Source organism: Pseudorca crassidens, chromosome 11, assembly GCF_039906515.1.
Source record: "Pseudorca crassidens isolate mPseCra1 chromosome 11, mPseCra1.hap1, whole genome shotgun sequence".
Taxonomy (NCBI): Eukaryota; Metazoa; Chordata; class Mammalia; order Artiodactyla; family Delphinidae; genus Pseudorca; species Pseudorca crassidens.
The window spans coordinates 56120943-56147610 of NC_090306.1; the positions used below are offsets into that span (position 1 = coordinate 56120943).

General features: G+C 37.9%; 2 protein-coding genes across 3 annotated transcripts in view; one reads left to right on the forward strand and one right to left on the reverse strand.

Annotated features, from left to right (window-relative positions):
- Positions 1-726: 726 nt before the first annotated feature.
- TMBIM4 (transmembrane BAX inhibitor motif containing 4) lies at positions 727-19226 on the reverse strand. Of its 2 annotated transcripts, XM_067697244.1 has the most exons (7): positions 19037-19226; positions 10827-10935; positions 9344-9449; positions 8060-8093; positions 5619-5736; positions 1536-1581; positions 727-998 (listed from the first exon to the last, which is right to left on the reverse strand). In XM_067697244.1, exons 1-7 carry the CDS (start codon positions 19131-19133, stop codon positions 792-794), a joined length of 717 nt encoding a protein of 238 aa, XP_067553345.1. In that variant the 5' UTR covers positions 19134-19226; the 3' UTR covers positions 727-791. The 2 variants fall into 2 exon arrangements, with proteins under 2 accessions (XP_067553345.1, XP_067553346.1); XM_067697245.1 differs by lacking the exon at positions 1536-1581 and having other exon boundaries at positions 727-976.
- The window catches only part of IRAK3 (interleukin 1 receptor associated kinase 3), a 71220-nt gene continuing 63756 nt past the window's right edge, over positions 19205-26668 (forward strand). The window contains exon 1 of the mRNA XM_067697243.1: positions 19205-19417. The gene's annotated coding sequence lies outside the window, so the exon portion shown is untranslated. The remainder of the gene's footprint in view (positions 19418-26668) is intronic.

Here is a 26668-nt window from a genome sequence, read left to right on the forward strand (position 1 = left end):
TCATACCATCACAAGTGGGCATCAGGTTTCAACAAATTATTTCGGGGGACACAAACATTAGGAGCACTGCAAAGTCCTAACTCCTAGTACCTCAGAATGTGACTGTATTTGGAGACAGAATCTTTATAAAGAGGTAGTTAAAGTAAACTGAGGTCATTAGGATGGGCCCTAATCCAATATGACTGGTGTCCTTATAAGAAGAGGAAATTTGGACACAGACAAGTACAGAGAGAAGTCCACGGGAAGACGGAGATGACCAGCTACCGGCCAAGAAAGAGGCCTCAGAAGAAACCAACCCTGCTGACAACCTTGACCTCAGACTTCTAACCTCCAAAACTGTAATAAAATAAATTTCTGTTTAAGCCACGCACTCTTTGGTGCTTTGGTACTTTGTTATGACACCCTAGCAAACTAATGCAGTCAGGAATTTGCCGAAGTTTCACTGGTCACTGGTATACTGCTATAAGTTTTAAATGAAACCTATACTTTAAAAAACTAATAATATTTTATGTCAAAATATCTGACTGTCAAGCAGAATTTTAATTTTTAATATATCATTTAATAATGAAATGTCATTAACATTTTAATATAATTTTAATACTGAATAATTCTCTGGAATTTATCTTTTATACTTTTTCCTTTCTAAATAAGATTAAAATCTCCTAGTAAAAGGAGATTTATACTTTATAATATAGTACATGGCATACAAATAAAATCTTAGAAGTATTTAATAGTTAGTTATATCTCAAACTTTATTACTTAATGAATCAGTTTCTATACACTGCTTTCAATCACTTTTTATTAACTGCTTCCAAAACCCGCAACAGGTGCAAGAATAGATTGATGATATCCAAGTAGAGGCTGATGGCAGCTAATACATACTCTTCAGGTGACAGCCTATGCATCAAGGAGTGTGTGTCATAGATGATGAATCCACAGAAAAGAAGGGCTCCTACAGCAGCCAAGACCAACTCCACTGTCTCACTATAAAAAAATACCTATAGGCAAGAGATTAAAATAATAATTTTATATTTAAAAACAGCATTAAGAATACTTAAGTTACTTGCTCTTAAGTTATATATTCTACCTATGTATTTAATAATTCTGTACAACTTTGAATACAAATGTTAAAAGTAGAAAAAGGCAAGGCAGGTCCACTACTGTTGTATGAAAGGGTGAATGGATGAACCAATGGATATCCTCCTTTTATTAAATTACCCACCTGACTTTGAACAGTAGCATTCCAAATATAAATAATTTAAAATATATTTCTTATTCAGAATTACATGTGCCACTTGAAGGTTAGCAATTACAAGTGAGGGCCTCTTTCTATGTAATTTAACTCATTTTGTTCATTCATCTTCCTTTCCATCAATAATATTGGCATAAGACCTTGATTTTTTAAAATATCATTTTAAATTCATTCTACATACAAATGTTCCCAGATAATTATAACCAAGCGTCTGACCATAAGATGCTTCTTATAGCTTTTTGAGATTATTTATATTTCAAGTTACCATCCTAAAACAACTTACCTTCAAGATTCCTGACAAGCACAAAATCCACAAAGTAGCAAATAGTCTATAAAAACAAAATATTAATAATTTAGAATATTGTTCCTAACCAAAAAACTTTGTAAACCCATTCAACATTTTCTGAAGAAATAAATCCATTCTGATATTTGCCTGATAAGTGAAATGTAAGAATTCTTTACTGTACAATGAATACTGTAGAACACCCAGAAATGGAAAGAACAGCTATCTATTCAACATTTGTTTTTATGGTGTACAAAACTAGTTAAGAGTATCATTTTTAAAGTTTTCAATTGGAACATAAATATTGACATAAGCTAAAAATCATTAGAAGTATTTTAATTCTTCTAGAAATTAAAAATCTATAAATGAACAGAGAAAATCTATAAATGAACAAATGAAACAAAATTGCATTTTTTAACCAAATAACAATAACAAATTTTTCTGTGAACATGCATATCCATTAGAGTGATTGGGATTAACAACAGTTTAGACACTGAAGAAGATTATTGAACTTGAAAACAGCAACAGACACTAACCAGAATGAATCAGAGAAAAAAAGGCTAGAAAAAAAAAATGAACAGAGCACCAGTGAACTGTGGGACAACATCAAGAAGGTTAGCAAATATGTAGTTGGAGTCTCAACAGAGAGGAGAAAGAAGGGGAACTTAAAAATGTTTGAAGAAATAATGGCCAAAAATGTTCCAAATTTGATTAAAACTTTACACTGACAGATCCAAGAAGCAGAAGAAATGTGAGAAAAACACACCAAGGAATATCATAATCAGATTACTGAAAATGTTAATCATATTACTGAAAATTACGAAGGAAATGTTAAAGGTAGCTAGGGGATAAAAGACATATTATGTAGAGACACAAAGATAAAAAAGCAGACTTCTTGTCAGAACTACCCAAGCCAGAATACAGTGGAGTGACATCTTTAGAGTACTGAAAGCAAGAAAAAGCCCAAACCTAGAATTCTGCACCAGCAAAAATTACTCTCAAAAACAAAAGTAAAATGAAGATTTTTCTGCAGACACACAAAAGCTGACACTAACAGACCAGCACTATAAGAAATGTTAAAAGGAAATCCCTCAGACAGAAAAATATTAGACGGAAATTTGGATCTACACAAAGAAATGGAGAACAACAGAAACAGTAAATATGTGGGTGAACATAAAAGGCTTTGTCTATATTTTAAATCTCTTAAAGAGTTAAAAATAAAAGAGCAAAAATAATAATAATGTATCATGAGGTTTATAACATATGTGGAACAAAGTTATGGCAACAATAGCACAAAGGTAGAAGAGAAGCAACCTAAGTATACTGTGCATGAAATGGTATATTCTTGAAGGCAGACTATGATAATTTAAAGATGTATACTGTAAAACCTAAAGCAACCTCTATTTAAAAGAACTACAGCTAATAACTAATAAAGGAGATGAATGGAATTAAATAATCCAAAAGAAAAAGAGGAGAAAAGAAACAAAGTAACAAAGAATAGATAGGACAAACAGAAAGAAAACAAGTGGCAACAGAGTAGGCTTAAGTCCAACCATATCAAAAATCACATTAAATATAAATGGTCTAAACAAGCCAATTAATAGCAGAGATGATCAGATTGGACAAAAAGTAAGATCCAACCATATGCTGCCTGCGAGAAAACGATTTTAACTCTAAAGACACAAATAAGCTATATATAAAAGGATGGAAAAAGATATACCATGCTAACACAATCAATAGAAAGCTGGGGTGGCTATGTTAACAAAGTAGATTTTAGGGCAAGAATATTACCAGAGATAACCCCTTCATGATGATAAGGGGATCATCAAGACATACAATCCTGAATATTTATGCATATAAAAACAGAGCTTCAAATAACATGAAGCAAAACTTACAGAATTAATAGGAGAAACAAACCAAGCCATACTTGTAGTTGGAGATTTCAACACCACTTTTGCATTAACTGATAGAATAAGCAGGCAGAAAATTAGTAAGCCTGCAGAAGACTTGAATAATGCTATCAAGCAACTTGACCTAATTGACATTTATTAAACACTCATCTAACAACAGCAAAATATACATTCTCCTCTAGTACGCAAAGAACATTTACCAAGATATCATAAAATGAATCTCAATAAATGCCAAAAGACTGAAATCATATAAAATATGTTCTTTAGCAACAGAATTAAATCAGAAATTAAACATACATAGTATTATAATCCACTTTGGTGAATCAAGGGCATGGTGAGATTCCAGCTCTCAGTTTTCTTGCTGGAATGGCCACAGAATTTCTTGGATACATCTGGTATACTTAAGTTAGACTGATGTATCTTGCCACCTCACCATATAGATCCTTCAGGATTGAAAAGGACTCAGGACCTGCTTTTTCATACTTAAACCCTAGGGAAACTCCAAAGCTTCTGCACCAAGGAGTATGGGGAAGGTGGTATTAAGAACTGTGAAGCAACTGGAATTTTACCTACTTGTAAGCTAGTAAGTTAGTCTGGCAGAATTTCATGGATGTTAAGTAGAAGACATGCGACTCTTAGGTCTGAGATGAAGAGTGGTTTATAACAGCAATAGCAGTAGCTGAAGAACAGGCACGGGAGACAGGTGTTGTGGGAGTAAAGAAATGAAAGAAATAGAGGACAGAAGGTGAAGAAAGAAAATGAGACACTGATATTTAAGATTTCAGCAATGAAACAACCCCTAGTGATGACAATCACTATGATGTGACATCTACGATGTGGACATGGCAGGAAGATGAAAGCTGCCAAAGTAGATAGAGGTCCAGAGATATCAAGAAGCTAAGGTAATGGATGGGCCTAAAATGCAGTTTGATGCTAACGTCTTTAAAGCATGAGGGAGGCTTGACCAAAAAGGGAATGAGTAACAGTAATGAGCAAGAGTATGAAGCATATAGCCAGACAGCATAAACCTTAAAGCAATGAATGTCCAGCATGCTGAGGAACAATGAAAGGAGCATTAGGGGACTGAAGCAGTTTTCAATACTAACCCCCCATCCCAAACAACATAGGGTGTGGGGGAATGAGCAGCTAGAGAACAGTGTTCTCAGGGAGGAATCGAGTTTCAACTGAGATAAGGAAGAAGAAAGAATTTATTCTGAAGAGGCTAAAATATAAGGAAGATATATAAGGAGTTCTAGAGTCTATAGTAGAGTGGATGGGAGGAAGGGGTACATATGGAGATTGGGATGGGAAGAAGCAGAGAGAGAAACCACATATACATCATAAATCATACATAACATACAAATATATAAAAAACACCCCCCCAACATACATATAAGACAGGAAAGGAAAAAAAAACATGTTGCCTCTCCCTAAATCAAACTCCATTCTAATAGAACTATAAGCATCCTGCACAATTGTCAGTGTTGGCTGACCAACTATATTTTACCCCCAAGAGACTTCTGGTAATCTGGATTACCAGAAAAAAAGGGGGAGGAAAGAAAGTTTTGTAAAACTAGACCACTTGTAAATTTTTAGTGTTGTAACTGGAAAAAGAACAGAAAATGTTTGAGTGATTATGTGCCAACAGAAGGCCATTGTGAACTTAGGAAAGAGTCTATGCATTCTTACCAAGGTGAGGGCGATACAGTACCATTATCCTAGTATAAAAAGGATCATTCCCTATATTAATTAGTTTGAAGAATGATACAGGTTAATTTAGATGGATCAAAAAGATTTTAAAGTTCATGCAGACTCCTGGATCACAATTACCTTGCTTTTGCCACAAAGATGTAGAGGTAACATTTGGTAACAGTTATGCTAAGACAAAGATCTAAGTAATTTAGGTAAATTTCATACCATTTATAAAGCATGCAAGCCTAGCCTCTCTAGAAGGCTTAAATTTTTTCGCATTCACTTCCCTTTCAATACGGGGGAAGCAAAAGACTCAAAGCCACTTTCCATCTCCTAGCATGCTCTGGGAGAGTACTCAAAGGGATGACCTCTCATTACCCTCCATTTTTAAAGTATCCAAAGCTAACAATATAGAACTTCTCTCAAAACTAGGTAATACTAAATATACTTATCTATCATAACCATGATATAGATAACTTACCCTGCTCCAAATTTGCTGAAATCTCTCTTAGATTGTAGAGTACATACAGTCAAGCCAAGAAATACTGCAGTAGTCAGTATAAAAGCTTGCAGAACAATATACACATCATAGAAAGTAACTGTAAAATTACAAAACACTGATTTAAAATACATACAAACATACTCAATATAAAAGTTTTTTTCTAGTGGGAAGCAGCCACATAGCACAGGGAGATCAGCTCGTGCTTTGTGACCACCCAGAGGGGTGGAATAGGGAAGGTGGGAGGGAGACAGAAGAGGGAGGAGATATGGGGATATATGTATATGTATAGCTGATTCACTCTGTTATAAAGCAGAAACTAACGCACCATTGTAAAGCAATTATACCCCAATAAAGATGTTAAAAAAAAAAGTATTGGTTTCTTTGTACACTTGAAACTAATAAAATATTATAAATCAACTATACTTCAATTTTTTTAAAAAAGAAATGTTAGTGTATGGGAGGATGTAAAAAAAAAAGTTTTTTTTCCATCATATAACAGAAATGCCTTATTTTGTCGTGTACTACTCCTAATAAAAACAATTATGGAAAGATTCCTTATTCAGTCTTCAATACTGGTACAGTAAAACCACACCCATAGTGCAATAAACAGGCTCCAAAATATACAACGTAAGGGGTCATGTTATTATGAAGTTAAAGAAATGACTAGAGAGATATTACACAGCTAGTTGGTTTAGGAGTTTGGGGGATATGGTGAAATGATTCTCATCCATTTCTGTCCCCACTGCAGTTTATCACCATAGTTGACAGTGGTGACTGTCAACTCTGGCTTAAATATCAATAGGATATTCTATAACAACCTAACTGGGAAAAGAATTTAAAAAAGAATAGATACATGTATATGTACAATTGAATCACTTTGTTGTACACCTGAAACTAACACAACATTGTTAATCAACTATACTCCAATATAAAATAAAAAGTTAAAAAAATATATATATATCAGTAGGGATGGTTCTGGGTCCTGTGGCTGGCTGGGAATTCCTAGGCAAGAAAAATATTGGGGCTGTCTGGGGCTGTCTGCCGTTTACCAATACCACAGGGAACAGAAACCAACCACTAATTGCTTTATATCCAAATCTGCATTATCTTGGAGTACATTATTGGGGGTTTACTGAATATATAACGAATTCCCTTCTGAAGTTTTAGAATGACCATCTGGATTGACTATGGCTACTGTAATACAACTGCTTAACATTTTAACAGAATACTAAATTATAACCTCTTTAAAGGAAATTACATACTTTGAACCCAAAACCATTTAAGTAATTTTTAATTTGAGGGGGATTAATTATTCAGTTCTTTCTATTCCTAAATGCTAACTAATTGGACTTTCTCTACTTATGCCATTACAGGGTTAGGAAGATGAACAAAGAAAAGGTAAACCATGAAATCACTTTTGCTTCTCATTAGAAATTTCAGTGTAAGATTAGGTGGATTCCAATAACCCTGAAATAAATCTCTCTCCTACATCCCTTACAAATGGTTGGGAGCCAGAGAAGGCAGAGATGGACTTGATAATAACATTAATAGTAACATTAATAGATAATAACACTAATAATAAGTAAATATTAATAATACTTCCTTTCTATGCTGAGAAATTTCAACCCTATTTTTTTTAGTTGTTATTATTATTTATTTATATTCTGATTCTTTTATAAAAGGAAGAGATGAATTACCAAAAAATAGATCCAATAAAACTGGCATAAAAAAGTTAAAAATAGTAATGACAAAATAGGAAGAGATAAATATATTAACAATAAGGATCAACAATTTACTGTTATTGAGAGTAATAGTCAATTCTGATCTTTTTAGTATGCCAGATTAATCATTCTGAGTTAATAAGAATTTTTATTGTTAATAAATCACAAAACTTTTTACTTGAGGCATTACATAGAGTACATCAAGTAACTATAACAGATACTTCCTTTTAAATATATATTTAACACAAAATACAAAACAGAAATGAACACTGTTTCTTGTAGTGCCATTTGATGAAATATGAGGATATAATAATAAAGTACAGTTCAATGCAGACAATTTGAGATACTGAGCTTATGTGATGAAAGTACATGGCTCCAAACATGTTATCAATTCTTCTAAGCTCCCTTTAAATAAGGGAAAAGATTAGCTATGGTTGTCTTATTTTCACAAATGGATAAACAAAATGAATACTGTTCTTATTCCTATTGTCTTCCTAATTCTTTTCCACTTCCTCTAAACTCAGTTAACTACATAAACATTTAATTTTTGCTTATATTTTAGGAATTCTTCATCCTATGCCATATTTTTTAATATGACATTTCATGATGGTAAGCTTTAGCCCCAAACACGTTTTTATCCAAAACATTTACCAACATTAAAAAGTTACTGTTACATATGGAAGCATAATTATGGCTTACCAACGAAGGCCACAGTCAGAGCTTCCAACAGTGTCTAAGAAAAAGAAATTGAAATTACATAGATGCATGTAAAATTTATACTATGTTATGTACATGTTCTAATTTCCAGGAGTTCAATGTGATTCCATATGCATGATCTCATTTTAGCTTCAGAGCAGCCTTGTGAAGTATATGGGACAGATAATAAGCCCACTATAATGAAAATGAGACCTCAATGTATTAAATGAGAATATTCAGAATTCCTTTTGTTTTTGGCTGTGCAGCACAACTTGCAGGATCTTAGTTCCCTGACCAGCGACTGAACCCAGGCCACAGCAGTGAAAGCGCCACATCCTAACGACTGGATCGCCAGGGAACTCCTGTGAGAATATTTAGATTCTAACTGTGATCCCATTACTCCTTGAACTCAACTAGATTTTTCATATCTGTAACAGGAAGATTCTAAAAGTAATATGGAAAATTCTATTTTTCTCACTCACTATAATGTAAATAAAAATGAAACTGCAAATCACATGCACATTTATAAAAACCTCACTACCTCACACAAATAAACACAGGAAGAATAAAATATTTAAGTAGTACTTTGGTGTGGCAGAGTCTTAAACTGTCTCTGAATATTCTTTTTTCTTTCTTCCTTAGTAACAGAATTTTTGCCTCAACACACAACTGTTCAGATTAATCATTACATTTTTCAGCCTCCCTTGCAGCTAGATCTGGTCACAAGACTATATTCTAGTCAACAGAATGTGAGCAGAGAGGCATACAACTTCAAAAAGCAAAAAGGCTTGCTCTCTCCTTTCTCTTTTCATTTTTTTAAATAAATGGATAGAATGTAGATATGGTGGTGAGCTATCTTATACCATGCAACACTTTAGAGATGTCTGAACCACAGCAGATGAATGGGCCCCTGAGAACTTCCCTAAACAGTCACTCAGATTTTTATATGAAAGAGAAGTAAACCATCTTGTTTAAGCCATTGTTATTTTGTCATTGTTTAAGCCATGTCAAAAGTAGCTAAACTCATATCCTAAATAAGAGTTAGGGATATTGAGCTTCATCCTCTAGCTTCTCTTTCCCCTTAATTACATATCTTTGTTTTATATGCTTACTCTAGTTAGATTTTATCTGATAGAAGATTATCATAAAGGTAAAGCCTTGAATTTTTTTTAAAAACTCATTAATTTTGTTCTGTTACTGTAACACATGTATATGCATTCAATTAAATAAATAAATTTAAAACTCAGGAATAAATGTTAAAGGAACAGATATTGTCAAAGTACTCACAAATCCAAAAAGCAGGTACAGGTTAAGGGGATGCTTATGTCTGTTTAAAGTCAAGGCTAAAATCAAACCCAAAGATCCAAGGGCACACACCAAAATTAAGGCAGGACTGAAAGACAAAAAATTAAATCATTCTCAAGTTTAAAAATACTATAGTTTTATCCAATTTAATAAAATTTGTCTATGTATTTGTGAAAGTACAGGAAAAAAAAATCTGAAAGGATCTACACCAAACTGTCAAAAGAAATTATTTTTCCATGGGGAAAATTTGAGGACTGTGAGATGGGGAGGAGCAGGAAGACAAAGAATCTTCCCCACAGGGACTTCCCTGGTGGCGCAGTGGTTAAGAATCTGCCTTTCAATGCAGGGGACACAGGTTAGAGCCCTAGTCCGGAAAGATCCCACATGCCTCAGAGCAATAAGCCCATGTACCACAACTACTGAGCCTGCGCTCTAGAGCCTGTGAGCCACAACTACTGAGCCCATGTGCCACAATTACTGAATCCTGCAGGCTCCGCAAGAGAAGCCACTGCAATGAGAAGTCCACACACTGCAACAAAGAGTAGCCCCCATCCGTCGCAACTAGAGAAAGTCCGTGAGCAGGAACAAAGACCCAACGCAGCCAAAAATAAATAAATAAAAATAAATTAATTAAAAAAAAAAAGAAGAATCTTCCCCACAATGAATGGGAAAGACTTAGCCTTTTTACTTCATGAACTTCTAACATACTTGAATAATTTTTGCAATTAGCATACTGCTTTTTTAAACTAAAATACAATACACAAAAACTATTAAATAATAAACCAATTTTATACCTAACTACTTTTTTTGGGTATTTACTATATAGCTGTAATTTAAATTAAAGAACTTTACTCCAAATAGCAAACTAATAGTTCAAGATTCCCCTTTTGTAAAGGGAGAATAGAAATTATCTACTTCTAAGAAAATATTCATTCTCTACTTTTCCTTTCCTTTAATATAAAGAACGTACATTACTTTTAGCCGTGGAAATAATTATTTTGGAGGTCAAATCTTAAACAAATTAGGGATGAATCATACGGAACTCCTTTGAAAACTTTTCAGTGAAATTTTCCTAATTGTGAACCAACACTAAGGTAAGTTAAACGTTTTTTAAGTACCTTTACTTTTCAAGCACTGTCTTGGGCTTTGGGGACAGGGCATAAGTCTAATAAACACACAAAAAACTAAGACTTAGAAAAACTGCATACACAGTTAAAAATTCTTAACACTATTCCAGGAAATGAGGACTTAACCCTATGAAATTAAGCTAAAAAGTTTAGAGGTAAATACCATATCGTAGAACATTTTCCTTATCAAAACTTATTTACAAGAGCTAATAATGAACCTTTTTTACGTTCTAACCTTAAAAGTTAATAGAAAAAAAAAAAACTAACTTTGCTCATATTATGCCCTTTCAGTGATATGCAATGGCTGAAAATGATTCAGAACCATGTCATTACCTTACCTTTCATGAACAAATGTCCGTATAGAATCAAAGTATAAAAAAAACGTGGATGTCACTGTAGTTAAGAGAACTTGCAGAGAAAGGATGCTGTAGACTTTTCTTAGAAAGCCTGAAAGAGAAAAAAGTTACACATGACTATTTTCTTAAGCATTTATCAAAGAACAGCAAGATCAAATTTCTTCTTAGAAACATTAACTTGTTATATGAATTCTTTTTAAAATCTTAATCCAAATAATGCAATCTGTAACTAAAACTAAAAACAAAAAAACGCCTCCCCCAAAAATCGAAAATTTTAAGTGATAACTATCCTCCAGGAAGCATGAGCTTAAAAAAAATTAAGTTAATGGGCCAGAATACAAATGTTTTCATCAAAATAAAAAGAAAACATTAAATGCATATTTGTAAAACATACAACAAAGCAAAAGATTAAAAACAGAACATTTTAAAGAACGAAGCTATGTTGAAACTGAAAAGCAGGAATAGAAAGCATATGGTTAGATATAAAATTAAAAAAGAAATCTTAATTTCCAAGCAATACAAATGTTTCCCCAAAATGAACTTCTCCATAAAAGGCAAACAATATTTAAACCTATTTTCACTCACCTATTTTTATTTCTCACTTCTAGTACCTTTACCTCTAGTTTCTATGTAAGAAATTCTTACTTCCAAAATATTACCGACATCCATATATCAACTCCAAATATCAACTCCAAGGCCTAATGATCTAAAAATACTTATTAACGTCTTCTGAGCTACAGATGACATAAATGATACAGTGAACACCCAACTCACCACCAGCTTCAGAAATAAAACATTAACAACAGTTCTCACCTCTCCTTAACAAACTGCTAATCATCTTTCAAGATTCACCCTTTCTCGGGACTTCCCTAGTGGTCCACTGGTTAAGACTCGGCACTCCCACTGCAGGGGGCCTGTGTTCGATCCCTGGTCAGGGAACTAGATCTGGCATGCCACAATTAAGAGCCTGCATGCCGCAACTAAAAGATGCCGCAGGCCGCAACTAAGACCCGATGCAGCCAAACAAATAAATAATGTTAAAAAAAAAAAAAATTCAGCCTTTCTCAGTTCCCCAGTCTGAATTAAATGTTCCTCATGTTCCCAAGGGACCCTAAATATACTTCTAGTCACTTTATTTTATAGTGATACGTCTAATTGTCTTTCACTATTAGACTGTAAAGACTAAAAAGCTCCCTAATAATAGGATAATAATATTAATTTTTATACTCCTAGCACCCAGCCAAGGAGTTGGCACAGAATAAATACTCATTAAATTTTATATGCTTTTAAATAAACTTATATTGAATTAATGAAAAGTGAATCTTGCCAGTCAGGGAAAAGGTCTTATTCTGAAACAATAATGGAGCCACATAACTTCTATAGAGCATTGTTCTTAGGCAAGAAAAACACTATTGAATGACTTTTACCCAACAAAAGATGTGATATTGTCTCTTGACTCTCATGACAAGGCGAATATGATAAATGTTCTCTTTGAAAAAAATTCCTACCAAAGACCTGGTTCGTCAAGGAATGATGAAGTGCTTTGACGGCGTGTCTGCCAAATATCGAATAATAAAATAAATATTTCATAAGAATAAGGGAATTTTCATAAATACTAAAGATTTAATTCTTAAAGACCCCGCAATTAAATCTTTTTTTTTTTTTTTTTTTTCTTCAATACGCGGGCCTCTCACTGTTGTGGCCTCTTCCGTTGCGGAGCACAGGCTCCAGACGCGCAGGCTCAGCGGCCATGGCTCACAGGCCCAGCCGCTCTGCGGCATGCGGGATCTTCCCGGACCAGGGCACGAACCTGTGTCCCCTGCATCAGCAGGCGGACTCTCAACTACTGCGCCACCAGGGAAGACCCCGCAATTAAATCTTAATCAGTGTTTCCTTCTGGCACCCTTTCCAAAACATAGTGAGTTTTTCCTCATGTCTTAAACAGGTTTTAATGAACGTATATCGTAACCAGTGACTCATAATCACAGTGAGAATCAGTCCTACTTTGGCCTAGGCAGAGGTAATTTTGAACAAAAAGGAGATAAATAGTGTTCATCTCCACAACCGATCTACAACTTACTTTCTTAAAAAGGCCCTGATGTCTGCAAGCTTTGGGAAGTCGTTTCTGCCTTTTTCAAAAAAGCAAAGAATCTGCCACAGACAATGTTATTTGGGCTATGTTTCCACAAATTTAATTCTAAACCAAAGGTCAAACCATTACTCCCCCAAGGGATTTTCTGGACTGTAAAAAGATCATATTCTTTACTTCTGATACCCTACAATGTACCTTATGTAACTCAAACCCATTGCACATAATATATATTCTCAGTTAAGCAGTGAAAGTCAATGTTAATCCTTAACATTTTATGGACCTGTTCTACAGTCAAAACAGTGTGTTTAATGTTTATTTGTATATGTGCGCGTGCACAAGTGCATATGTGATCAAAGACTGGAAGAATACAAGTGAAGGTGTTAATAATGGTTTTCTTTGGGCAGTATGACTGAGGGTGATTTCCATGTTCAGTTCTTTCCTAATCTGTTTTTTTAATATATCACCAATAAATATTTATTACTTTTGTAATAGAAAAACATTTTAAAGAAACCTATGCAGGGGGCTTCGCTGGTGGCACAGTGGTTAAGAATCCGCCTGCCAATGCAGGGGATACGGGTTCAAGCCCTGGTCCGGGAAGATCCCACATGCCGCGGAGCAACTAAGCCCGTGTGCCAAAACTAGTGAGCTCACGCTCTAGGGCCCGGGAGCCACAACCACTGAGGCTGCGCTCTAGGGCCCGCGAGCCACAACTACTGAATCCCGTGCACCTAGAGCCCGTGCTCCGCAACAAGAGAAGCCACCGCAACGAGAAGCCCGCGCACCGCAACGAAGAGTAGCCCCCACTCGCCGCAACTAGAGAAAGCCCACACGCAGCAAGGAAGACCCAACGCAGCCAAAAATAAAATCAAAAAAAAAAAAAAGGAAACCTATGCTAAGCCAATAAATTCATCATAAAAATAATCCTTATGCAGATACTCTAAATCACAGCTTTTCTATACTCTTTAAAAATGAGAACTTAAATAAAATCTCACAAAAAGTAACACCTGATACCCATTTTGAATAACTAACATAAAAAGTGGCAAAAGATATACATATGCAGCTCACAGGGAAAAATAAAAGATCTGATATGAAAAGAAAACAAGCCAAACAACAATCTTTCAATTTCTTTTTTTTTTTTTTGAGTCCTAATTTCTCCCCTTCTACTTCTCCCCTTTCTACTCAAACTTAACAGGCTAAACCAGGAACTCATTTCTACCCAATCTGTAACCAGCACCAACATCCCCCAAGCCAAAAATGTAGGAGTCATCTCTCATTCCCCTCCCTTTTCCCAATCCATCAACAACTACCATAGTTTCCACCTGCAAAGTCGACCACCTCTGGTCTCCTCTGCAGCCTCTCCAGTCAGTCTTATGATCTCTCACCTGGACTATTAAAGCAGCCTTCTAATTGGTCTCTGTGCTTTCACTGTTCCCACCTGTAGGCCCAACCCATTCTCCACAGCTGTCAGCAATCTTTTTGTAAAGTAATCCATATCACGTGACTCCCTGCTTAACTACTTTTAATGGCTTCCCTTAAACTTAGAATAAAACTTTGAAGATTTTATGGGGCCTACAGGCCCTACATGATATGGAACCTCTCTAAACTCATCTCATATACTACTCTTCCTCTTCCTCACCATGCATTACCCTCAATAGCCACCTTTCTGCTCCCCAAACATGCCAAATCCTTCCTGCTTCTGGGCCTTTGCCCTTGCTGTTTCCTCTGCCTGAAATGCCCTTATCATTCTTTACATGAAATGATGGTTTAACTTTTGACGCTCCCTTCAAGTGACTCACTTCTAACAAAAAGAATAAGGCAGAAGTGGCAGTGTGTATTATTTCTAAGTCATAAAAGGCAACACCTGTCAACTATACCTCAATAAAAAAAATTTTTAAGGCAATATGGCTACCTACTTGCTCTTTCTTAGATCACTTGCTCTAGAGCAGTGTTTATCAACCTTTTTTTTTAATTGCCCATCTAAGAAGCCTTCTGAACGTTTTTATCCTAATAGCCCTCCAATAAAATTTTAATGCCACAGGGACTTCCCTGGCAGTCCAGTGGTGAGGACTCCACACTTTCACTGCTGAGGGCCCAGGTTCAATCCCTGGTCGGGGAACTAGGATCCCAAAAGCCACGTACCATGGCCAAATTAAAAAAAAAAATTTAATGCCACAAATATACTGTACATATGTTTATGTATTACAACTCTTTGGAAGGCTACAAACCATTGAAATACCTGAGATTTTTTGCTCTCCACCTCAGGAACCAATTTTCATCCTCTTGGAGGCTGTCCCTACTGAGAATGAACACTGTAGGAGAAGCCAGCTGCCAATGCTTTGAGAAACCTCAAGCAGCCCTCTGGAAAGATCCATGAGAAAGTGAGGTCTCCTGCCAACAGCCAGTGAGAAACTGAAGCCTTCTGCTAATAGTGATGTGAGTGTGCCTTCCTGCAAGCGTATCCTTCACCACCAGTCAGGACTTCAGATGACTGCAGCCTCAGCCAGCATCCTGACTACACCTATGACAAATCCTGAGCTAGAATCCCTCAGCTGCCTGGCTCTTAAAAACTGATAATAAACATTTACTCAAGCCAGTAAGTTCTGTGGTAATTTGTTACACAGCAATAAAGACTAATACAGATTTTGGTACCTGGAAGTGGGATGCTGCTGTACCAAAAACCTAAAATATGGAAGAGGCTTTGGAACCAGGTAGTGGGTAGAAGTGGGTAGGTCTTTGAGGTAAAAGCTCAAAGAGCCTTGAAGAAACTATAGAAGGATGACGCCTTTACAGAGGCTGTGGGTAAGGATGTAAAGAGAGGAAAATCTTATGGAAACTGGAGGAAACAGAATCCTTGTTATGTACCGGCAAAAAATTTAGCAACACTGTCACCTGTGGGAACATGGAAAGTAGAAGATGTGCCTAATGAAGTGGTGATCAAAGTAAGGAGATTTCCAGACAGAGCATGCACTTGCTGCCTTCTTGCTGCTCATACTAAAATGCAAGAGATGACACAGCACGTGATGATAAAATCCTTTGTTAGAACGTCACAAAGGGACTTACCTGGCGGTCCAGTGGTTAAGACTCTGCGCTTCCACTGCAGGGGGCATGAGTTCCAGCCCTGGTCAGGGAACTAAGATCCCCCACGCCGCGTGGTGCGGCCAAAAAGAAAACAAAACAAAACGAACCTCACAAATATCCAACATTGTACCTCAGAAAAAATCATTCAAACAATAGGGCTTCTGAGAGGCTTGAGGAAACAGTCACTCATCATCTCAGCCAAAACTCACTCTAAGACATTTGGGTGTGGCTTTTATCTAATGGAGTGAACCTCAGTAAGAATCATAGGAGACCCACAAAGTTTTCTGAAGAATTTTATTGGCAAAAATACCACCAAATTATGCTTGTCTTACCTTTGGATGTTGGGTGTGTGGATACAGGTAATTAAAAAATTCTTTAGTTCCACAGAGTCTGAGAGGAAATGTACTCATACGAGCTATACTTAAGGAACCATAGGCAAGGAGCCTCATCCATACCTTTAGATAACAAGATTCTGAACTTTGAGCTGATGTTATAATAGGATAAGACTTTTAGAGGGGCTTAGCTTGCATGTGGAAGAAAGAAAAATAATTTGTAGCCAGAGGGAAATAAATATGCCTGTAAGTTCTTTGACACATCTTCAAAAGGTGGAGCCTAAATACCCTCCCCTTGAATGTGGACTGGACTTAGGAACTTGCTTCTAATAAATACAATAAGGAAGATGTGATGGTGTGTGGGACTGCCCTGACTAGGTCATAAAAGACACTGTAGCTTCCTCGATGGTCTCTCACGGATTGCTTGCTCTCGAGGAAGCCAGCCACCATGCCCATGACACTCATGCAGCCTATGGAAATGTCATGTGGCAAAGAACTAAGGCCTCTGTCAACATCTGCATGAATGAGGTTTCCAGGAAGCGGATCCTCCAGACTAGTCAAGGCTTAGCTGATTGCAGTCCCAGCCCACACCTTGAGTGGACTCTCATGAGACACCCTGCACCACAGCCACCTAGCTAAACCTCTCCCAGATTCCTGACTCTCAGAAACTGTGTGAGGTAATAACTATGTGTTGTTTTAAGCGTCTAAAATTTGGGGTAATTTTTAATAAAGCAATAGATAACTAATACACCTGGCTAGCTCCTTCCAGTACAACACAACTGCCATCTCCTTTACGAGTTCTTTTCCTGGCCATTCCTGAACTAAAACTGCTGCTATTCTAGACCCTAGAGTCTACTCCATCACTGTTTCTTTTCTTCAGAGAACTTATCACTGTTAGTAGTCTATTTGTTTGCTTGACTCTTTAGGGTCTATCTCCCCTACTCCTCCACCCAAATAACAGCTCTAGAGAACTGAAATATTATCTGGTTACTGCTATATCCCTAATATTGGTAGGGAGCCCAAGAAAGTTGCGTAAACAAAGAAAAAACGCTCACCTGCACTCACCTAGCTAAAGAAATGTAGATTAAAACAAGATAACAAGAGTCAGTAAACTACAGAGTCAGTAACACAACAAGAGTCAGTAAACTACAGCTAAGGGCGAAACCCAGCACATCACCTGACTTTGTAGGCGTTACTGGGCAGTCACACTGTCATGTGTGTGTCCTCTATGGCTGCTCTTGCACCACGATGGCAGAGCTGTGCCACAGTGTCCTTAGAACCCACAAAGCTGAAAATATTTACCATTTGGCCCTTTGTAGAAAATGTTTGCCAACCCCTGATCTACCAGATTGCCAGATACTAAAAAGTTTGATGAGCTCAGTGTTGGTGAGGGTGCAATAATAGAAGTAATACAATGGAAAACTGTATTTTCCTGATATACAAATAATACAATGGAAAATTATTCAGCCTTAAAAAGGAAACTCTGACGCATGCTATAAAATGAACACACCCTGAAAATATGCTAATTGAAATATACTAGTCACAAAAAGACGAATACTGATGATTCCACTTATATGAAGTTATCTAGAGTGGTCAAATTCATAAAACAAAAAAGTAGAGTGGTGGGGCTTGGGAGAGGGGAAAGTGGCAAGTTGTTTGATGGGTACAGAGTTTCAGTTTTGCAAGATGAAAAAGTTCTGGTGATTAGTTGCATAACAATGTGAATATATTTAACACTACACACTGAACTGTACACTTAAAAATGGTTAAGATGATAAATTTTTAATGTACTATGTATTTTACCACAATTAAAAAAATTTTATTAAAAAAACTGAGTTCTATTGCCAAAATAGATCCAAAATTCACTTCCAGAAATACAGATCAAGATTCTTAGCGCATGAGTGCTTCATAAGTCCTCTCCCAGAACAAGTTCCAGCTGCCGGATAGGATGAAAATCTGCTGCAGCTTCTGTGATCAATTGGCTGAACTAGAGCGGACAATGAATTCCACTTACATGAAGCTGAGCATTTTAAATTCAAAATAATTTCTACCCGCGGGATATTACATAATAACTTATAACTAACATGGCATTTTGATTGACCTAGGAAACTTCCATTTCCAGCAAATGCCTCAATAATCCTCACATCTATGTTGAGTTTTAGGTCCTGCAGAGACAAAACAGTAAACGAGATAGATATGGTCCCTGCCCTCACAGTTCTTATAATCCAGCAAAGAAGACAAGAACGTTGGAACCTGGAAACAAGTTCACACCCCCTAAACCAAAAACATCCAAGCAGATAACTCCATTCACGTATATGTCACGATGATAACATAATCAACTTATTTTAACCGAAAAAATAACCCTAGGTTTCTCTTAACTGAAAGATGCCAAATTCAGGCTACTGAGGTTTTCAACTGTCCCCTTCCCCACCGAACACAGGGTTTAAGGCACGATGGGTTCCGGTTTCTGAGCGCACAGCTGGGGAACCACATCCTCTCCCGCTGAGCCCCTGCGGAGGGAGAACGCTCTTCCTCCGAGCCGGCGGGTCTGGCAGGAGAAGGGAAGGCTGCCCTCTGAACCCCAGGACACCCGCGCTCTCCCCCGAGCCCGGCCGGTGAGGATGCTCGCCTCCGAGGCCGGCGGCGCGGCGGACCGACTAGGCGCGGCCGAGACGGGCCCGGCGACGTACCCATTCGGATGTGCACGCTGGCGGAGGCCACGCAGCTGCCATAGTTGAAGTCGTCCTCGATGGAGGAGCAGGGGTAGCAGGGTTTAGGGTCCGCCATGTCAGAACGGCACACCCAAGTACCTTTCCGAGGGCAGACAACACCAGCACAACAGCCTCCAAGCCACTTCCGGAGGAGGCGGTCCAGCCCCAACTAGCCGAGCGGCTGCGGCCGAGCCAAGCCCCAACTAATCGATGATCTCGCCTCAAAACTTCAGTTAGGCTGAGGAAAAGGAGATGGCTTCAGATGAGGGTGGGAGAGAAAACGAGTTACATTCTCGGCGTCATCTGAAGTGAAGGTTTTCTCAGATTTTCCTCCACAAGCTTCTTCAATCTTCTGACCTGGTGAGTTGCTAAAAGTGATAAAAGCGAAGTCCCATTCATCCTTCCTTTCAACAAATACCCGTCTCATTCATATACTCTGTCAATAATCACATTAGAGAGACACTTTTAATTACATTATTTTTATTGAAGTATAGTTGATTTTATTTGCACTATTTTTAATAATAACAATCCCTAAAATTATTGAGCACTTTCTATAAACCAGGCTTTCTTAATGAGATAATGTTTAATCCTGGAAGACAAGTCAGAGCCAACCAGGAAAGCGTGGAGTGATGTAGGTAGGTTCTCAAGGGACCAACATCTGCAAGGCGGCGGGGAGCAGAGAGCAAAGCTCAGTATGAGTAGGGCACAGATGGCAAAGTATGAGGCTGAATAGATAAAGGCCAGATCACTGTCTGCCAAATGTAGAATACATTGTAGAGTCATGACCACAGCCAGGGAAGAAGGGATGTTGCTGTACTAATAAAAGAAATGATGGTGGCAAACACGATGGATCAGAGTGAATATTCATGGTATTACTGTCATTTCAGTACAAAGATGAGGTGTAGATATACACAGAGTAATATCATCCCAGGATCCCTTGGAATTTTTATGACGCATTTACTTTGATACACCCACATTTGCCATCCTCACTTTAACCATAACACTCAAAAAGACTTAGCAAGTAAAACTCTGAATAGCTGTGGAACGGTCTATTCTGAAACCAAATCCTTAAACTTGATGTTATTGGAAGCTTTTGTCTAAAGAACTAAACTCAGGGCTTCCCCAGGGCTTCCCTGGTGGTGCAGTGGTTAAGAATCTGCCTGCCAATGCAGGGGACACAGGTTCGAGCCCTGCTCCGGGAAGATCCCACATGCCGTAGAGCAACTAAGCCCGTGCGCCACAACTACTGAGCCCGTGTGCCACAACTACTGAGCCCGTGTGCCACAACTACTGAAGCCCCCGTGCCTAGAGCCCGTGCTCCACAAGAGAAGCCACTGCAATGAGAAGCCTGCGCACCTCAGAGAAGAGTAGCCCCCACTCACCACAACTAGAAGAAAGCCCACGCACAGCAATGCAGCCAAAAATAAATAAATTAAATAAAATAAAACAACGAAAAAAAAGAACTAACCTCATTTCCATAAAGACAAGCAAAAAAAAACTTACCTTTTATGATTTTACAGGCATTTCAAAAACACATTACTCATTTTAATATAAAGTCATAATAGGATTTATTATATAGAACTAACCAGAGTTGTTCTGGGAACCCACCATCTTTTTTTTTTTTTTAATGTCATACTCTTTTGCTTTTTTAAAAAAAATTTATATATTTTATTTTTTTTTTATTTTTGGCTGTGTTAGGTCTTTGTCGCTGTGCTCCGGCTTTTCTCTAGTTGCGGCGAGCGGGGGCTACTTTTCATTGCGGTGCACAGGCTTATTGCGGTGGCTTCTCCTGTTGCTGAGCATGGGTTCTAGGCACGCAGGCTTCAGTAGTTGTAGCTTGTGGGCTCCATAATTGTGGCTCACGGGCTCTAGAGCGCAGGCTCAGTAGTTGTGGCAGACAAGCTTAGCTGCTCTGCAGCATGTGGGTTCTTCCTGGACCAGGGCTCAAACCCGTGTCCCCTGAATTGGCAGGCGGATTCTTAACCACTGTGCCACCAGGAAAGTCCAAACCCATTGTCTTATTGACTAAAAGCACCATCAGCAAAGTTTGATCTCCTACCTCTTACCATTTACAAAAAGTAAATTTCAGATGGATTGTGGATATAAATGTGAAAGACAAAACAATAAAACTTTGAGAAGATGATATATAGGAAAATTTGATTTGGAGGAAAGAAAAGATTTCTGAAACCAGATACAAACTAGCAGTTAACCCCAAAGGAGAAGATTGACAAACTAAACTATATTAAAATGAGGAACTTCTAGTAATCAAAATACACTATAAGAGAGTAAAAGCAAGTCACAGAACAGAGGAAGATATTTGCTACCCATGTAATGTACACAATGCTTCTTTCCAGAATATAAAAACAATTGTTACAAATCAAGAAAAACAGAGACAGGCAGCCAACAGAAAAAAAGGCAAACAGGCATCACACACACACACACACACACACACACACACACACACACACTAAATTACTAATAAACATATAAAAAGATGCTTACCCTCAATGTTCAGAGAAATGCAAATCAGTGCCACAATGAGATATCTCTACACATTCACCAAATGACTAAAGTTAAGAGGTTGACAACACCAAGTGTTGAAAAGGTTGTGGATCAACTGGAACTCTTAAACTAGAACTGGCTTCATAGGCATGTAACCTGTACAATTGCATAGGGCCCTGCTTTCAGAAGGACCTCGCATTTGACTTAATGTTCAACTGTCGCCATTTTGCAATTCTTCATAATTTTTCCTTTGAACTTGTGTTTTATAAGTGAAAGCACAACGGAGCATGAGCAGAAGAGTTACACACAATATATAAGCGTGTACACTCTTCCATGCCAACCATTTGCATTTAGCATTCAGGCAGCCCCATTAGTGCAGAATTCTATTAGACCTGTAATGCATGGGAGTTAGGCTAGATTGAAACCAGTACAAGATGAAATTCCCTGGCGGTCCAGTGGTTAGGACTCTGTGCTCTCACTGCCGATGTCCCAGTTCAATCCCTGGTAGGGGAACTAAGACCCCACAAGCCTCACGGCATGGCCAAAAAAAAAAAAAAAAAAAAAAGCAAAAGCAAAACAAAACAGTACAAGATAAATGTGTTACATCTGCAGCTTAGTAAAGAGAAAGGGAGGGAGGGTGCAGACAGCTGAAAGAGGCCAAGCTTTCCTTACCAACCAGAACTTACTTTGCAGAAAGAATGGTGTTCTAAGAAACATGAATGACCAAGGAATCCTATCATAACTTTTAAAATTTGTGTTACTTCCCAGCATTAGCCAACCACTTACACTATAAACGAAGATATAGAAGGAAAGAGAGATAGCACAACTATAGTTTGTTTTACCTTTAGTCCATCCTTATCCGGAAGCTGAAGGTAGAGAGTGTTGGTAGATTGTGCACATATCAGGAAATGAAATAAAAACATTTTGAGTTAATTTCATGCAGCTTTTCCATAGTTGAAGTAAGAATGAAATACATAAGCATGTACAAGCTATGAAATACAAATTATGTAATTTTGATGATTCCACACATGAGTTTGCATTTAAAACTGGCATTGCACAATATAAAGATCAATGGTAAAATCTGTGCTAATAACTTTAAATGATATTTTTTTCTTTACTTAAAATGACATTAAATAGCAAGTTAAAAAATCATGGCAGGCTTCCCTGGTGGCACAGTGGTTGAGAATCCACCTGCCAATGCAGGGGACACGGGTTCGATCCCTGGTCAGGGAAGATCCCACATGCCGCGGAGCAACTAAGCCCATGCGCCACAACTACTGAGCCCACGCGCCTAGAGGCCGCGCACCGCAGCAAGAGAAGCCACCGCAGTGAGAAGCCCGCATGCAGCAATGAAGACCCAACACAGCCAAAAATAAATAAATAAATTTATAAGGAAAAAAAAATCGTGGCAAGTCAAGAGACTGCAAAAGAAACAAAAAAGCTTTCTGTTTTAGTACATTTAATGGGACTTCTCCCTGCCTTTTAAACAAGGGGCCCCGCATGTTTATTTTGCACCGGGTTCCACACATCATGTAGCTGGCTCTGCTACTGCGACTGTATATGGAGAAAGCCCTTTGGAAAATTGTTTGCCAATATCCACCAAAGCTGAACATATACAACAAGGCCTATGACTCAGCAATTCCACTCCTACATGGAGTATACGCTCAACAGAAATGCATGCATATATTTGTAAAAGATGACCAAGAATACACATAGCAGCCTTATTCATAATAGCCAAAAACTAGAAACAACCCAACTGACCACTGTTGGTAAAATGGATTAAAAAATTGTGGTATATACTTGCATAGTTTCTACAATGAAAATGAACAAATTACTACTGTATACAACATGAATGAACTTCACAAACCTTATGTTAAGCAAAAGAAACCAAATACAAAGAATATGCACTATGAGATTCTATGTAAAGTTAAAAAGCAAGCAAAAGGGGACTTCCCTGGTGGTGCAGTGGTTAAGAATCCACCTGTCAATGCAGGGGACACGGGTTCGAGCTCTGGTCCGGGAAGATCCCACATGCCATGGAGCAACTAGGCCTGTGCACCACAACTAGTGAGCCTGAGCTGTAGAGCCCACGAGCCACAACTGCTGAGCCTGCACGCCTAGAGCCTGTGCTCCGCAACAAGAGAAGCCACCACAGTGAGAAGCCCTCACGCAGCAACAAAGACCCAATGCAGCCAAACATTAATTAATTAATTAATTAATTTTTAAAAAGCAAGCAAAATTAACCTGTGGTCTTAGACATCAGGAAATTATCTTTGGGGAGTAAGAAGGGATAAGAACTGGGAGAAGGCACTTAGAAGGACTTCTGGCTGATTACATATGTTTACTTGTGATAATGTAGCAAGCTGTTTATACTGAGGGTTTGTGTACTGTTTAGGGTATTGTACTAAAATTTTTAAATTGTGTTTTTAAAAGTGACAAAAGTTGTTTGCTCCCTCTCAGTTTAGATAAGAAAGTTACCTTATGACAATAAAGCACTTAATTGCAGATATGGAATCCAATAACTCAGTATCCTCTATTTTTTTTAAGCTTATATTTTCAAGAACAAGTTTATTTGTTGTCGTTGCATTTTGTTTTGTTTTGTTTTGGTTTTTGTTTTTTTTTGGCCACACGGCTTGTGGGATCTAGTTCCCCGACCAGGGGTTGAACACCAGCCTTCAGCAGTGAGAGCACAGAGCTCTAACCACTGTATCACTGTATCACTGAATTCCCTCCTCTATTCCTTTAAAGCTGAAATTTCATACAGAGTGCTTTGTAAATAAAGTCACTAATCTAAACAAATTTCAGTGGTTTTAAAGACCTATCTGCATCTCTCCTCTTCCTGCATCTTTCCTCTTCTTTCTTACTGTCTCTTCTTCTTTCTCCCCTCCTTTTCATTTAATATGTTTGTTCTACCAACTACAGGCTAAAATCTCTTCTAGATTATTCCCAGACTATAATAATTCTATCCTATTCCTAGATTGACTTGAAAACCTTTTTTTTTTTGGCTTTTAGATAATAATCTGCGTTCAACATTGAAGGAAGTAGAGACTTAAGCTGCTACTATCTTAAAATTTTTTTTTAGCTTTAGAGTTTTATCTATAACTCAAGTTTAGGGACCAGAGCAGTAGAGGTTTACAAATCTCATGAATTACCGAAAAAGAGCATGGGCTTTTAGAGCTAAATAAATTTGAGTCTGAATCCTAGCTCAATCACTCACTAACTTTCAAGCACCCAAGCTTATATCTCCAGGCCTGGATTTTTTCTACTGTAAACTAAGAATCAGAACACCTAAACTGTGGGTTTGCTGGAGTATTAACATATGTAACGTTGGAGACAACATGTGTAAAGCACTTAACTCTGTGATAGCAAGTGCTCTACTATCTCACCCTCACTGAATCTAAATAGGTAGGATTTGAGAGTTATTAAGGAATGGGGAGAATGTTAGAAGGAGGGAGGAAAAGCAGGCATTAAGCATGGCCAGAGGTAGAAATGAACACAACCACCATGAAACAGACTTTAGAGAAACTTGAACAGTAGGCCTTTATTATGTAATAGAGAGTCACTAAGGAAGTAATGTGATGAAAGCTCTGTTTAATGTAGCTTAATTTGGAAATAAAATGGATTGGGAGAAAGCTAGGCTAGAGAGGCAACACAGGTTTGAGGTTAAGCCTCAATTTCCTCATCTGTAAGATGCAGATGGCACAGATACCTACTTCAAGGAGCCCTCATGTGAATACATATGTGTGGTATAATAAAAAATTATTTTGTTTTTGTTCTCGGTTCCTGGCACAGAGCTTCAAAACACCTTGGAATTTCTGGAGTGATCAGAGTATCTTTTGTTATTCACAAAGAACCCCTTTCCTCCATATCTGAATTTATGCTAATTCATGAGGTGACTTAGGTGGGCCTTGAGATAGTTACAAGGAAGGGACTGGCCAAGCCAGAAAGACCAAGCTTGTGATTAGAGGGTTGGAACTTTCAGCCACACCCTCCTAGATCTTGAACTCAATCAAGTGGTTGATGATTTAATCGATCATGCTTGTGTAACAAAATCCTAGATAAAATCTCTGAAACAGTGAGGCTCTGGGAGCTTGTTGGTTGATGAAAGCATCCGTGTCCTGGGAGGATGGTACACCTGGAGGGGACAAGGAAGCTCAGGACCCTTCTAGACCTTGTTGTGCTGTTTACCTCTTCATCTTGCTATTCATTTGTGTCCTTCATAATAAAATGGTCATCATAAGGATAGTGTTTTCCTGAGTTCTGTGAGTTGTTCTAGTGAATTATCAAATTGGTGGGGGCTGGATTCCGGGAACTCTCAAATGTGTAGTCAAACAGGCAGAAATACAGGTAGATTTGGGATACCTAAGACTTGCAGCTGGCATCTGAAGTGGGGTTAGTCATGTGGGACTGAGCCCTTAAGTTGAAGGACCTGTATTAACTCTGGGTAGTTAGCATCAGAAATGAAAGCCTTTGACCTTAACTTGTGGGGTCCATGCTAACTCCAGTAGTGAGTATTAGAATTAGATTCACCTGTAATACACTCAGTTGGTATCAGCATATTGTAGTTGGAACACAGTATGTAAAGTACTGACACAGCGCCCAGTACAGAGGAAGTGCTCAGTAAATGATAGCTGTAATTATTATTGGCTAGAGGCAAAATCATCACTTTTTTCATTTGTTAGACATTTGTTGAGTAATTACCCTGTGCCAAGCAGTATGCAAGGTACCCAAAGATGACTAGGGCTGTCCCACTACACTCCAACCCTCAACAAGCCCACGGGGAAATAAAAACAACAACAAAAAGTGATGATGGAAATAAGTACTGAGTGTTATAGAACCAAAAAAGGAATGATTAACTTTGGGGAGGTTATAAACGGCCTCACAGAGTGTTTTAGTTTGCTAGGGCTGCTGTAACAAATTACCACAAACTGGGGTTTAAAACAATAGATGTTTCTTTTCTCACAGCTCTGGAGGCCACAAGTCAGAAATCCAGGTGTCAGCAGGGTCAGTTCCTTCTAGAAGCTCTTAGAATCTGTTCTATGTCTCTCCAGTGGCACTAGGCCTTCTACCTTCTGTGTCTCTATGTCTAAATCTCCCTCTTCTTATAAG

Bases quoted from the DNA above. Each gene is read 5' to 3' on its own strand.
- TMBIM4 (XM_067697244.1), bottom strand. From the start codon at position 19,133: ATGGCGGACCCTAAACCCTGCTACCCCTGCTCCTCCATCGAGGACGAC. The intron at 9,450-10,826 runs GTAAGGTAATGA...TTTGTCTTTCAG, and splicing joins CGGACATTTGTTCATGAAAG to TCCTGCCTTAATTTTGGTGT. The intron at 8,094-9,343 runs GTGAGTACTTTG...TCTTTTTCTTAG, and splicing joins TGTACCTGCTTTTTGGATTT to ACACTGTTGGAAGCTCTGAC.